Source organism: Nannobrachium achirus, assembly GCF_963921795.1.
Source record: "Nannobrachium achirus genome assembly, chromosome: 14".
Taxonomy (NCBI): Eukaryota; Metazoa; Chordata; class Actinopteri; order Myctophiformes; family Myctophidae; genus Nannobrachium; species Nannobrachium achirus.
This window is the reverse complement of record NC_137821.1, coordinates 38,739,363-38,752,655: the sequence shown is the minus strand read 5'-3', so window position 1 is coordinate 38,752,655 and position 13,293 is coordinate 38,739,363. Positions and strand designations below refer to the sequence as shown.

General features: G+C 46.3%; 1 protein-coding gene across 1 annotated transcript; it reads left to right on the top strand.

Moving 5' to 3' along the window:
* Positions 1-780: 780 nt before the first annotated feature.
* LOC308298025 (chemerin-like receptor 1) lies at positions 781-1,845 on the top strand (the record flags this gene model as incomplete). Its single annotated transcript, XM_080741589.1, has 1 exon — positions 781-1,845. The coding sequence occupies one exon, from the start codon at positions 781-783 to the stop codon at positions 1,843-1,845; it is 1,065 nt and encodes a 354-aa protein (XP_080597715.1).
* Between the last annotated feature and the right edge of the window lie 11,448 nt (positions 1,846-13,293).

Here is a 13,293-nt window from a genome sequence, read left to right as displayed (position 1 = left end):
ACGACACTAACTCTATCCCTAACCCTAACCCTACACCTAACCTCTGTGGAAGTGCTGCCACTCCGACAATAAGAAGTCACTGTCGGAGTGGAGACATGTCGGAATGGAGAGCAGTCACCAGTTTTGACCTAAAATGCAAGGACACCCAAGAATACTAGAGAAACCGTGAAAGTGGGACATTATGTCATCCTTGACATGGAACCCTCAGTGATTTTCCTGTGGTTTATGGTTTTGTGAACGACGCATTTTCGGATTAAACTTGCAATAAACCAACGCAACAATGCAACTTCCCCATTTCACATGGGTGTTATGGGTGTCATATGTATGGTGTCACACACACAGTATGACACCCATACACAGTGCTGTAAGTTGCTCTGTGCCTCAGTGTTCACTGATCACAGTTTGAACAAGACACTGCTCTGGCTGACATCTCTTCAACACTTTGAAACAGGTATCTTTTATTTTACTTTCTTTGCTGTATAGACATGATCGCTATCTAGAATATACAGCCCTTTAAAAATGTATTTCAACATAAATAAATATAGCCTATCCCTTACAAAATGTTGATGTTGTTACAGTGTGTATATATACAGTATAATATAATATAATCTCTCCTGTAAGAATCCTTAGCACGTGATTTTGTCCAAAACTGACAAAACACGGTACTTGATTTCACACTATAATACGCCTGTTAAAACAAACCTTTGTTTTGATATTTTAGGTTTTAGGACGATAATGGAGATTATGACCACAACTGCTGTTCATCATCTCAATAAAGAGATGGATCTGTCTGGTGGAAACGGCTCTTCCTGTGAAGACATGGATGACTATGAACACGCTGAAGTCAACGAATCCTTCAAGATCGCGTCCCTCGTCATTTTCAGCCTGGTCTTTGTGCTCGGCGCGCTGGGGAACGGCGTTGTCATCTGGGTGACGGGCTTCAAAATGAAGAAAACCGTCAACACTGTTTGGTACCTCAACCTCGCTGTCGCCGACTTCCTCGTTACCGCGTTCCTGCCCGTGACCATCACATACACTGCTCTGGACGACCACTGGCCTTTTGGCAACTTCATATGCAAAATGGGAGGTACCGTTTTCCACCTGAACATGTATGCCAGCATCTACATCCTGGTGGTCATCAGTGTTGACAGATGTGTATGTGTGGTGTGTCCAGTGTGGGCCCAGAACCACCGCAGTGCCAGAAAGGCGTCTTGGGTGAGTATGGGTGTCTGGATGCTGGCCTTGGCTCTCAGCTCCCCTTACGTCATCTTTAGGGACACACGGCCCTCCTCCTATGACAAGGTCCAGTGCTACAACAACTATGCACTTACTGACGATGACTACAGTCCTGCTGAAGTGAAGCAGTTGTGGGCACTTCGATTTGGAGTCATGATCATCACCCGCTTCCTCATGGGATTCGTGGTCCCTTTCACTGTCATCGTCTCCTGCTACTCTGTCATCATCTACCGGCTCAGGAATAATCTCTTGCGGGCCGGCCAATCGGGTCGCCCCTTCAAAATCATTGCAACTGTTATCACCACATTCTTCCTGTGCTGGGTCCCCTTTCACATCATGTATCTGATTGCTTTTACAGTAGAGTGCAGTTCCACACTGGCTCATGTGGTCACCATCGGTTTACAAATAACCTTCGGCCTGGCACTTCTCAACAGCTGCCTGAACCCGCTGCTGTACCTGTTCATGGGTCAGGATTTCAAGGATGTTTTCCGCAGGTCTATCCTGAAGCTGCTGGAGAAGGCTTTCACTGAAGAGCTGCCTCAGGCCAACTCTTACACAAACCCAGGGAGCACCCGTCAAGAGACTGCCGTGTCTGAGCCTCAGGTTTAGGGTTGTCTTTGGATGTACTTTTATATATGTGGAACTGCAAATGGCCTTTCTTTTCAGTACGTTCTCCAAGATTGAAACTATGATGAAAAATATCCAAAATATGTTGAAGTGCAACAGTATGGTTTGGAGGCAGACGACAGACAGAGAGAACTTTATTGAGTCCAGCCCACCACAACCAGCGCTTTACAGAGATTGTGCATTACATTCACCCATTAACACCCCGATGGCAGAGGAAAGCACCAACCTGCTCATCGGGAGCAGTTAGGGGTTCAGAGTCTTGCTCAAGGACACTTTGACACTAACTCTGGGGGAGCCCAACTGGGAACCTTTCGGGTGCCAAGCGGCCACTCTCCCGGCCCTCTGAGTGTGTGTGTGTGTGTGTGTGTGTGTGTGTGTGTGTGTGTGTGTGTGTGTGTGTGTGTGTGTGTGTGTGTGTGTGTGTGTGTGTGTGTGTGCGTGCGTGCGTGCGTGCGTGCGTGCGTGTGTGTGTATAAGTGTAATAAGTGTTAAATAGCTCTATACTGTAGCTGTGTATTGTGTCTGTTCAGTAACACAGGCCTGTATTTGCTCAGCAGGGTTTCTCAAAGTGGGTGATGTAGCAATGACTGATGTAGGATGCTGTGACTCAATGTCCAGGGGTGCAGCCAGAATACTTGGATTTTTTTATTTGTATTATTATTACTTGGTGCACTCCTCTTCCCCCTCTACACTATATATCTCTTTGCAAAAAAAAAAAAAAAAAAATGTGTCGCAACTTGTGATCTTGTATAGATCTTCCATTTTTGGCAAATGTTCCACCTCAGAAAAGGGATGCTGGGTGAAACACACACACACACACACACACACACACACACACACACACACACACACACACACACACACACACACACACACACACACACACACACACACACTTCCTGCGTTGTGACACTCATATGAACAAGCACATCCAACCTGTCACAACTCACAACCCAACCCAACACAACACAACACAACACAACACATACATACTGTACCTATAGCTTGAACTTTAAAGGACAACTTTAGTTTTTTACAACAAGGGTTCATATTTTAGATTGTAATTAAAGAATATAAAAGATGAGTGTTAAAATTATTTCATTTACTTCTTTCTATTGTTTTAGAGATTCTTATTTCAGTGGTTGGGGTTGCGTACAAGTGGCTAAATACGTCATTTTACACAGAATAAGCCCATTAACCAAGATACAACGCAACCTTTCATGGTTGGATGTGATTTATGGGGGCTAGAAGTGTTACTGTAAATAGCAGTAAAGAAACTGCTGGCTTATTGTGTCTAAAAAGACATATTTAGCCACTTGTACGCATGCCCCCATGCGTACGCAACTACACATGCCCCACATTTTAGCACGGTAAATGCGATAAAACAAAAAAACTTTCTGATTAAAGTATCTCCACTTTATTCATTATTGGTAAAATACCTCCACTTCTATATTTGGGTAAAGTGATGATAATATAAGGACACGTTCAAGAGTCTGCATGACAATGTATAATATAAAGTCACCATAGGCTACCAACTTTGATGAGCAGTATTGTGTTGTGTTCTAAAAAACATAATTATGTTTTCTTTTTTCATCTCCTGAAAAGTTAATATTTGGTTTCTGCCCGACTGCACAGATACTGTATGTACACTAAATCTATCCTCCCACTGCTTGTGTTTGATGTTATACCTTACTGTTAGGGGTCCCGCCTGTGACCCCAGGTGTATGGCACCCTGTCTTTTGGAACCCTGTGCACTGTGTCTGCTGAGTGGAGAGAGAGAGGCATCCAGCTCCAAGATGGCCTTGGACTGGAGATGACTCATCAAATGCAGCTGGCCACGCTAACGAGCTGTTATCTTTTCTCTGTCTGGGAACACAAATCTTGGACTGAGGTGCCAGCCCGTGCTGGGAGATTCCCTAGCATTTGGTCCGTGTTGTTATCTCCTATCCGTCAACATGAGATAAGACATCCTGGGAAGAGCGTGTTTCCCAGAAGACTTCTGATGCAAGAGCGGACACTCCCCAGTCTCGCATGAATAGGGGAGTCCTAGCCTGACCTTGAATGTCTGATTTTGCAAAGATGTGCGTGTTAGTGCATGTACGTGCGCAAGCGAGTGTCAGTATGTGTGTGCTAAACTAAAGTTCTGTGTGTGTAAATCACGTCACTGTGACACGACGGAGTTCTGTATAAAGGAGACTGCTTCGTGTCTCCTGTTAGTTTAGTCTGAGTCTGTGAAGAGTGTGAGGAGTGTTGCAGGTATCTCCGGCCCCTTCGGGGGCTGGAAGGAAGCCTACCCTTTTGTACTTAGTGCAATTTTTGGACTTTGCACCACTTCTTGTTCTAATACTTAGAGAGATTTTGACGCTGTTTTAGTTAAGTACTTATATTTGTACTTCTCTTTATTATTTTCATTGCCAATTACTGTATTGGTGGTTTTATATTTTGTAACTGTTTTTATCCACTAAAGCCTTTTTTCATTCACTTTTATCTGGTGTCTGTCTGAAGTCATTTTTCAAGAGTTTACTTTTTAAAGGTTTGACTTTCTCTCCTTCCCTACGGGGAAGGCTGCACTCATGGGAGGAAGGTTTTGAACACCTTCAGGCACTCGAAGTAACTTCTGGCTATGGAGCTGAACTAGACCTTTGGTAAGAATCAACACAAGTGTTTTCTTAAGTTAAAGGTCCTTCACCTTTTCAGAGGCTGACATTGCGCGGGCAGGTGTCAGTTGGGTATGCTCGGCGGACAATAAAGTACAAATCCCTTCACCCTAACCGGACGGACAGTTTGTCCGCAGTGGGCTCTTTGTACTAATAAGTCGAGCTGCCTCTCTCCATAAACAGCCCTTGGTGAGAGCTACAAGGATAACAGACTCATACTTTCATTGTCTCTGTGGTTTTGCATTCTCCATTCAGACCTAAGGTCTACATTTCTAAAGTAAGGTGCATATCCTGGTCTCTAAAATAAATAGTCGCTGTAGAAAGTAATAATATTCACCAGTTAAAGAGGGTCTCATTGATAGCTCAGCTTTTATTCAGAGAAGTGTATTTATGTTAGTGTTAAATAAGTATATGTAATGTAATGTAAATATGTAAATATGTATTATGTATATGTGTAATAGTAGGTTTATGCAAATGAGAAAGGTTATAACACCTGTTTGTGTTAACTTAAAGGTATAGTGTAGTGTTAGTGATAGTGTTTTGTTAAAAAAGATCTGGTAACTTCTTGGGCTTAGGACCCAAGGAGGGTTCCGGACGGCGTCGGGGATTATCCTAAGAGGTGAAGGGGTATTCAGTAACTCGGAGCTCATTACATGGCGTCCCTGGGTGGGCATTGATTGATTATTGATTATTGATTAGTAATCGATTAATTAAATTCGTGTCCACTGCCACATAAAGAATAGCCGAGAGACCCTTGGAATATAGTTATTTACTACAGAAGTAAAGGATAGTTAATATTATCAAGGCTTAAGTGTTTTTATTCACAAAACTCCCCAGAGCGTCGGAGATTTTGAACAGAGTGAAGTGGAGGTCTGTAGCGCTGCAGACGGCCAGTAATCGGTAAAAACAACTCCATCAGGAACTAGATAAAATAGCATTTGAGAACAACTAATAATATTATAACTGCCTTTGCGACCAACCTAATTAGATTCAGGCATGGACCCTGCCTATCCCACCGTCACAGATAACGCTTTTTCTGAAGCGGTTGGCGGGGCAAGGCCTGCCTCACCCACTCCCTCGGCTAGCACCATGGCACCCCCATCGGTGGACTCTTGGGAGGGGGACGTTAACAGCAGTGACTACGACAGTAATGGCGTAATGGCCCCAGTAGTCCTGCATAACGGAGGAGCAGCGGCCCGCTTCGAATCCAGTGCGGGGAGCGCATATCCTGATTTCCAAGGGTTACTGAATTGGAACCCTGGAGCAACGCGAGCTGGCCCTACAGCTCCCCTTCCCTGGCTTTCCAGCCCCACAGGGGCCGGAGGCCTAGAATGGGATCCCCTGACAAACGAAGGGGAACAAGCTGAACCTGAGCGAGAGGGGAGGCTTCCCCCACCGCCTCAGGTGCTAGATGCCTTCTCCTGGCGGATCCCAGCCAGGACGCACACCATTACCCCCGAGCGAATGTTGAAGCTCAAGGTTTATACAGAGAGGTTCGAAAGACACATGCCCGAGGGAGAGAGACCTTTTGTGGTGAACCCCGCAAATAGGTATCTAGACAACACTGCAGGCATGGCTGCAGCTGTAGCACACGGTGCAGGTCAAGGGTATGACACATGGTGCCGACGCACTGTGGAGGCCCGGCCAAACCGGAAACTAGAGAATGGGGAGATATTGGTATGTGCGCCATACCAGCTTTCCCAGAGAGATTACCATGGTATTATTACCGTGGCTATGCAAAATATCACTAAAGGCACCAGTGAGGAACGCCAAAAGTCGATCCTGCTGGCATACTATGGCAAGCTGTTTGCACAGGCCTATGACATGCAGATATATAACATAGTCATGACCCTGTTTGGAACGGGTACGTGGGACTATGACCAAGCCCTCAGCATCTGGTGCTTCATGGAGGTGTTTCAAGGCTTGCCTGATGATCGGCTAGAAATAACTCTGCTGGTCACGATACCCCCATGGGTCCTGTACACCGACGGGAGCCAGCAGAAGCCCGACGGTAACCGAGCCAAATGGGCATTTATCCTTAAACATAAGGACAAGACCGTGAAATCATCCTCGGGATGGATAGACGGTTCGGCCCAGATGGCCGAGGTAACCGCCATACTGGAGGGAATTATCACAGCTAGGGGTGAGCACGTACACAAGCTGTTGATAGTAACCGATAGAGACTACGGCTTCCAAGGCGGGGCTGAGAATCTGGAGTCCTGGCTAGCTAAGGGCTATGAGACGAGCTCAGGCAGTCCCATGGCCCATGGTGAGCTCTGGGCTCTCGTAGTGGAGCAATCCAAAAACATGAGGCTCTCATGGAAATGGATTAAGAGCCATACGGGTGGCGAAGGCGTTCACTTCACCGGTAACAGGGAAGTGGATGCCATGGCTCAGCGCAGGCAGCTGGCCAATGCCGTTGGGCTAAAACGACTGCGCCTGGTCCTGCAGGGGGTAAAGGCGAGGTGGTGGAAGTGCCCGGAGATGAGGCTGACCACATAATCCAGACGATTCATGTGGGCCTTGGCCATGTGGGGAGCCAAAGGTTACTCAGGTACCTACGGACACAAGATTTGCTGATCCCGAAGGCCCGGCAAAGAGCTATCGCAGTGCGTAAGGCCTGCGAGCGCTGTGCCCTGGTCAGGGGCACAAAACCGGAATCTGTACCTCCGGGGCAGATCGCAGTGCCCATAGCGGGCACACACTTTTCCGCAGACGTGTTTGGACCTATGTCTCAGACGACGCGGAAAGGGCACAAACACGGGCTAGTTATCGCTGATAACGGGCCCGGAACCATAAGGGTGTACCCTATTAAGACACCCACCGCGGCGATCATTTGCCACTGTATATCCCAATTCCTACGGGAAGAGGACGGGGTACAGTCCCTGCGAATGGACAATGCGCCTTATTTTACGCACACGAGCGTTAAGTCTTTGCTGGAGGACGAAGGTATTCAGGTAGAATATTCGGTCCCCTACCATGCAAAGACTAACGGTGTGGCGGAAAAAGCTGTTCGCACAGTGAAAGAACAGATCTTTAAGGGAGGCGTGGAGAGCTCTGGGGATGGGCTTTCCTCTCTCCTGCATTTGCACCAGGCGACTTGCCCAGGGAGGGAGGAAAAGAGATGTGTATCCAGAGATAACACGGGTGTCTCTTGTCCTTTCTCCACAGGTGAAGCCGTCTGGGTGCTGCGAAAACCCCTGCCAGGAAACCCCAGCAAGAAGTGTGAATTCAAAGACACGGTTGTTGGGGTTCTTGGCCCACATAGGATTAGGTTGGAGAACTCGGGAATAGTACATATAGACCAAGTTCGCAAGACCAGGTGAGCACTGAGAAATGGCCGAAGCTTCGGGTTGTACACCCTTAGTTAGGGATGGAGAGGTTGCGCCAGGCATGGGGCAGGTAACTGTTGGTTCTCGTAAGGAGATGCCCTTTGCTTTGGAGTGCGCCAGACAAAAAGTGTTGATCTGTGTAGCGCCAGGACGGTCCCCTCCCCCTGGGGACAGTGGAGTTGGAAAGAGTGCCAGCGCCGGTTAGGCGTATCCGATGGTGTGGTGAAGTTGGCCAGGGAAGGCTTCATGCAAGCCTCTCCTTCGCCCTGGTGGCGAGGCCTTTACCTTTGGGCCCAAGGAGGGACCCAGGGGATGTTGAGCATTGGTGTGCCCGGAGTGCTACGTCCTGAATGGACTGTGCATCGTCCTGGCAGCCTATCCTGTTATGACCGCTGAAGCTGTGGTCAGATGTTCTTGCTCATGGTTGGGCATTGCCCTGGCCGAATGCAAATGCCAGAGGGGGTGTTAGGGGTCCTGACTGTGACCCCAAGAATATGGCCCCCTGTCCTTTGAAACCATATGCACTATATGTACTGCATAGAAGGAGAAACACGACCAGATCATTCGCCGGTGGGACATGGAAGATGACGTCCTCTTCGGTACAGACCCTGCGGAGCCTGGCTTGCTCGCTGAGGACCCGCCGGAGGAGGGCACCTATGGATGAGCCTGTTGAGCTTCCTGGACCCTCTGATGGGGTCTGGGAGTTAGCAATCATGCCTGCATTAGAGTCTCTGTCTGACGATGAGGACTCTAATATGCCAATACTGCAGTTTATGGCACCAATGGCCATAAACTCAGAGCTGATGATCTTAAGTTCCCCCAGAATTGGGAGGAGATCGTGGGTATCCGGAGAGGACACCTGCCCCGGAGGGAGCCGTTCATGATGCCCCCCTGGGATGACTACTGGGTGATGAAAGCCGCTTCCATCAAGACGTCTGTGATCCTCACACACCTGGTCGGAGACAACTTGCGCTCCATCAACCCCGCCTGTGTGTCCATCTTTAAAGTCACGGAGGAACAGGTGCGTTCCCAGCACGGCATGGTGTGGGCTACCGTCGAGACACAGGCGGCTGGCCAGAACCGTTTCGGCTGTCTGGGGGCTGTTTTAGGACCCCGGATGATCTGAGGGAAGTTGGAGGAGCCCCAACTTGGGATTCGGAAGATCGCCCGAGACACTTCACTCTACCCACCTGACTCCGTGGTGGCTGCGGATGAGAGGATCCAGGGTGCCAGAGGGGGTGTTAGGGGTCCCGCCTGTGACCCCAGGTGTATGGCACCCTGTCTTTTGGAACCCTGTGCACTGTGTCTGCTGAGTGGAGAGAGAGAGGCATCCAGCTCCAAGATGGCCTTGGACTGGAGATGACTCATCAAATGCAGCTGGCCACGCTAACGAGCTGTTATCTTTTCTCTGTCTGGGAACACAAATCTTGGACTGAGGTGCCAGCCCGTGCTGGGAGATTCCCTAGCATTTGGTCCGTGTTGTTATCTCCTATCCGTCAACATGAGATAAGACATCCTGGGAAGAGCGTGTTTCCCAGAAGACTTCTGATGCAAGAGCGGACACTCCCCAGTCTCGCATGAATAGGGGAGTCCTAGCCTGACCTTGAATGTCTGATTTTGCAAAGATGTGCGTGTTAGTGCATGTACGTGCGCAAGCGAGTGTCAGTATGTGTGTGCTAAACTAAAGTTCTGTGTGTGTAAATCACGTCACTGTGACACGACGGAGTTCTGTATAAAGGAGACTGCTTCGTGTCTCCTGTTAGTTTAGTCTGAGTCTGTGAAGAGTGTGAGGAGTGTTGCAGGTATCTCCGGCCCCTTCGGGGGCTGGAAGGAAGCCTACCCTTTTGTACTTAGTGCAATTTTTGGACTTTGCACCACTTCTTGTTCTAATACTTAGAGAGATTTTGACGCTGTTTTAGTTAAGTACTTATATTTGTACTTCTCTTTATTATTTTCATTGCCAATTACTGTATTGGTGGTTTTATATTTTGTAACTGTTTTTATCCACTAAAGCCTTTTTTCATTCACTTTTATCTGGTGTCTGTCTGAAGTCATTTTTCAAGAGTTTACTTTTTAAAGGTTTGACTTTCTCTCCTTCCCTACGGGGAAGGCTGCACTCATGGGAGGAAGGTTTTGAACACCTTCAGGCACTCGAAGTAACTTCTGGCTATGGAGCTGAACTAGACCTTTGGTAAGAATCAACACAAGTGTTTTCTTAAGTTAAAGGTCCTTCACCTTTTCAGAGGCTGACATTGCGCGGGCAGGTGTCAGTTGGGTATGCTCGGCGGACAATAAAGTACAAATCCCTTCACCCTAACCGGACGGACAGTTTGTCCGCAGTGGGCTCTTTGTACTAATAAGTCGAGCTGCCTCTCTCCATAAACAGCCCTTGGTGAGAGCTACAAGGATAACAGACTCATACTTTCATTGTCTCTGTGGTTTTGCATTCTCCATTCAGACCTAAGGTCTACATTTCTAAAGTAAGGTGCATATCCTGGTCTCTAAAATAAATAGTCGCTGTAGAAAGTAATAATATTCACCAGTTAAAGAGGGTCTCATTGATAGCTCAGCTTTTATTCAGAGAAGTGTATTTATGTTAGTGTTAAATAAGTATATGTAATGTAATGTAAATATGTAAATATGTATTATGTATATGTGTAATAGTAGGTTTATGCAAATGAGAAAGGTTATAACACCTGTTTGTGTTAACTTAAAGGTATAGTGTAGTGTTAGTGATAGTGTTTTGTTAAAAAAGATCTGGTAACTTCTTGGGCTTAGGACCCAAGGAGGGTTCCGGACGGCGTCGGGGATTATCCTAAGAGGTGAAGGGGTATTCAGTAACTCGGAGCTCATTACACTTACTGACCGAGGTCGGTGGAAAGAAATGAGGGAGGGTGTGAACACTTAACTTTATCCTACTGTACGTGTGAGATTGCCATTTCCTTTAAAGGACAACTTTGTTTTTTTACAACAAGGGTTCATATTTTAGATTGTAATTAGAGAAAAGAAAAAGCTTTGTTCTATTGTTTTATCGCATTTACCGTGCAAAAATGTGGGGCATGCGTACGCATGGGGGCATGCGTACAAGTGGCTAAATATGTCTTTTTAGATGGCTTTAGATGTTCGGTTCACGCCAGTTGTGGTGGGCCGGTCTGGGTCAAGATGCCAGGGCTGAATCTATGTCCCAGTCCAGCCCTGAGCTCACCCTGTTTTTCTGTTTTGTAGCCTAATAATAATTGAAATCTACAAAGTAACTAGCAAGTTTTCAAATAATTGTAGTGGAGTCAAATATTTGCCTTTGAGTTGAGTTTTACTCTGCTAAAATTATATGAAAAAGGAACTGCCGCCCCTAGTTACTTTGTAGATTTTGATTATTACAAAACATGCAATACCCAATTCAGCCCTATTTACATTTTGGCCATTTGAAAATAGCCGATCTACAAGCTTATCGCTACGCTGCTTTCCCTTGCTGCTTTTTTGCTTTCCTGCTTCTTCTGGCTTGGCCATTTTATCGCTCACTCACTCACCCACGGACAGCCTGTGGAGGTTTTGGTAGTAAATGCGACCTACGGTCGCCTAAGGACTGGAGCAATTGCTCCAGTCAGAAAGGGCTAGTGGCAGCGCCGTGGAATGGCAGCAGCCGTGCACCCTTAAATGCACAAATTCATTTCGTTGTACTGTGAAGGTGCTTGTATGTGTACTGTACTTTGGAAATGAGTTGATCGTTGACAATGAAACTGTGCCTGTACCTGTACTGTATTGTTACAATGACAAATAAACTCTAATCTAATAAATGTTTGAAATGATTCGGCCCACAAGAAGCAAGTGTAGTAAAAGTAACACTATTATTCGGAAACAAATACTCTTGACAAACCTGGTCCTAAATGTAACCCCTAGAGGGCAGTAGAGTACAAGTTGACGTCATGAGTGGGGTGTATATTTAACATAGACTGTAGAAAAATATGGACGAAGCGAAGCCATTGGTTTCTATGCAGCGCCAATGGCCCTTTCTACCCCTTGGAATGGGTGTCGCCATCATAGAATTGTAAAAGCATCAGAGATGCTATTGGCTGCCAACGGTCACGTGCAACGCAGGGATACATGGGAGAATGTTGTTGGAGCCTCCCGAAATACAGCACACGAAGAAGAACACAGCCGGCTGGTATCAGTTTAGTTGGCCACGCCCCCCCCGCAACTTTATCATTTATTTTAAAATACATTGGACCACATTTCGACAAAACGAATATGATGGTGATTGAAAGGCATTTTTTAACTATAGCGATAGGAACCATACAGTATTAATGAAAATGTTAATTAAGGTTAGAAAACGAAAGGGGAAAATGAATGGGATCCAATGGTGGGAAATTCTTTTTGCGATCGGCTGGGGGGGAAAACAGCGCAACTAGCGGCCAATCATAGGAAGTTTTAGTTCCGCATTGGAGTCATTTTAAATCGGCAGAACTATGCCCCTGATATTTAACATAGACTGTAGAAAGATATTTAAGAGCAATTTTAGACAGGCGTGGCGAGAACGTGTTGGCGCGGCACAGGACAGTAGGCTACTGTGGGTCCTCAACAAACACCGCAGGTTGCGTGCATATATACTCTATGGTTGCGTGTTGAGAGAGGGAGGTTTGAGTACTGGCTGTCTGAACTGGTAGCCTGTCTATCTGTGTGTATCTTATCCCCGCTTGTACCGTTTATGTTTTGTTTGGTCTGAAATGACAACATGTTTTATATCGTCAGGTCGGTGTTTTGATGCCGTTATGGTCGTGGATGTTTTCCTGTCCACTAAATTGTTTGGGGTGTGGCCCCACCCACTCCTCATGGTGTGAGCTTTGAACTTGAAGAAATGTGAGTATTCTAATAGGAATGTGCAAAATAAATGGGATTATATATTCTGTAATACTGAGTTTTGTGTAACATTGTGGCTAACCTGTATGAATTAATGTCATTGCTCAGCTACAGGTGGTGTGCTGTGCTGCTCAGTGTGTGGCTCGTGTATTAACCCTGAGAGGCGTTTGCCTGAGTTGATACAAGCCATCGGGTAAATTATTTTATTAGGCTGCCTATTGATATTGATACACTGCATTACCTGTGACACGATTTCGTTATTATATTTTGATTAAACTGTATACTACCGACTATATGTGCTGATGAATTGTTTTCATGAATTATGTGATTTGTCATTGTAGGTCTATCTGGAACAAGCGGCACAGTTACGACCGCTGTTCCTTCCCCCTATTTAGTTTATTTCATGGATGCATTGCTGTATTGGTAGCGTTCTCCCATTTCCTCATTGATACACTATATTGACACTCTTTTAACTACAAATGACTTTTAACTACTTTTCTAGTATTGTGTAAACCCTTTTGTCTAAATAAAACTATTGTCATATTTGTACCAAGTCCTTCATCCTGTCGTAATTATAGCGGGTCACA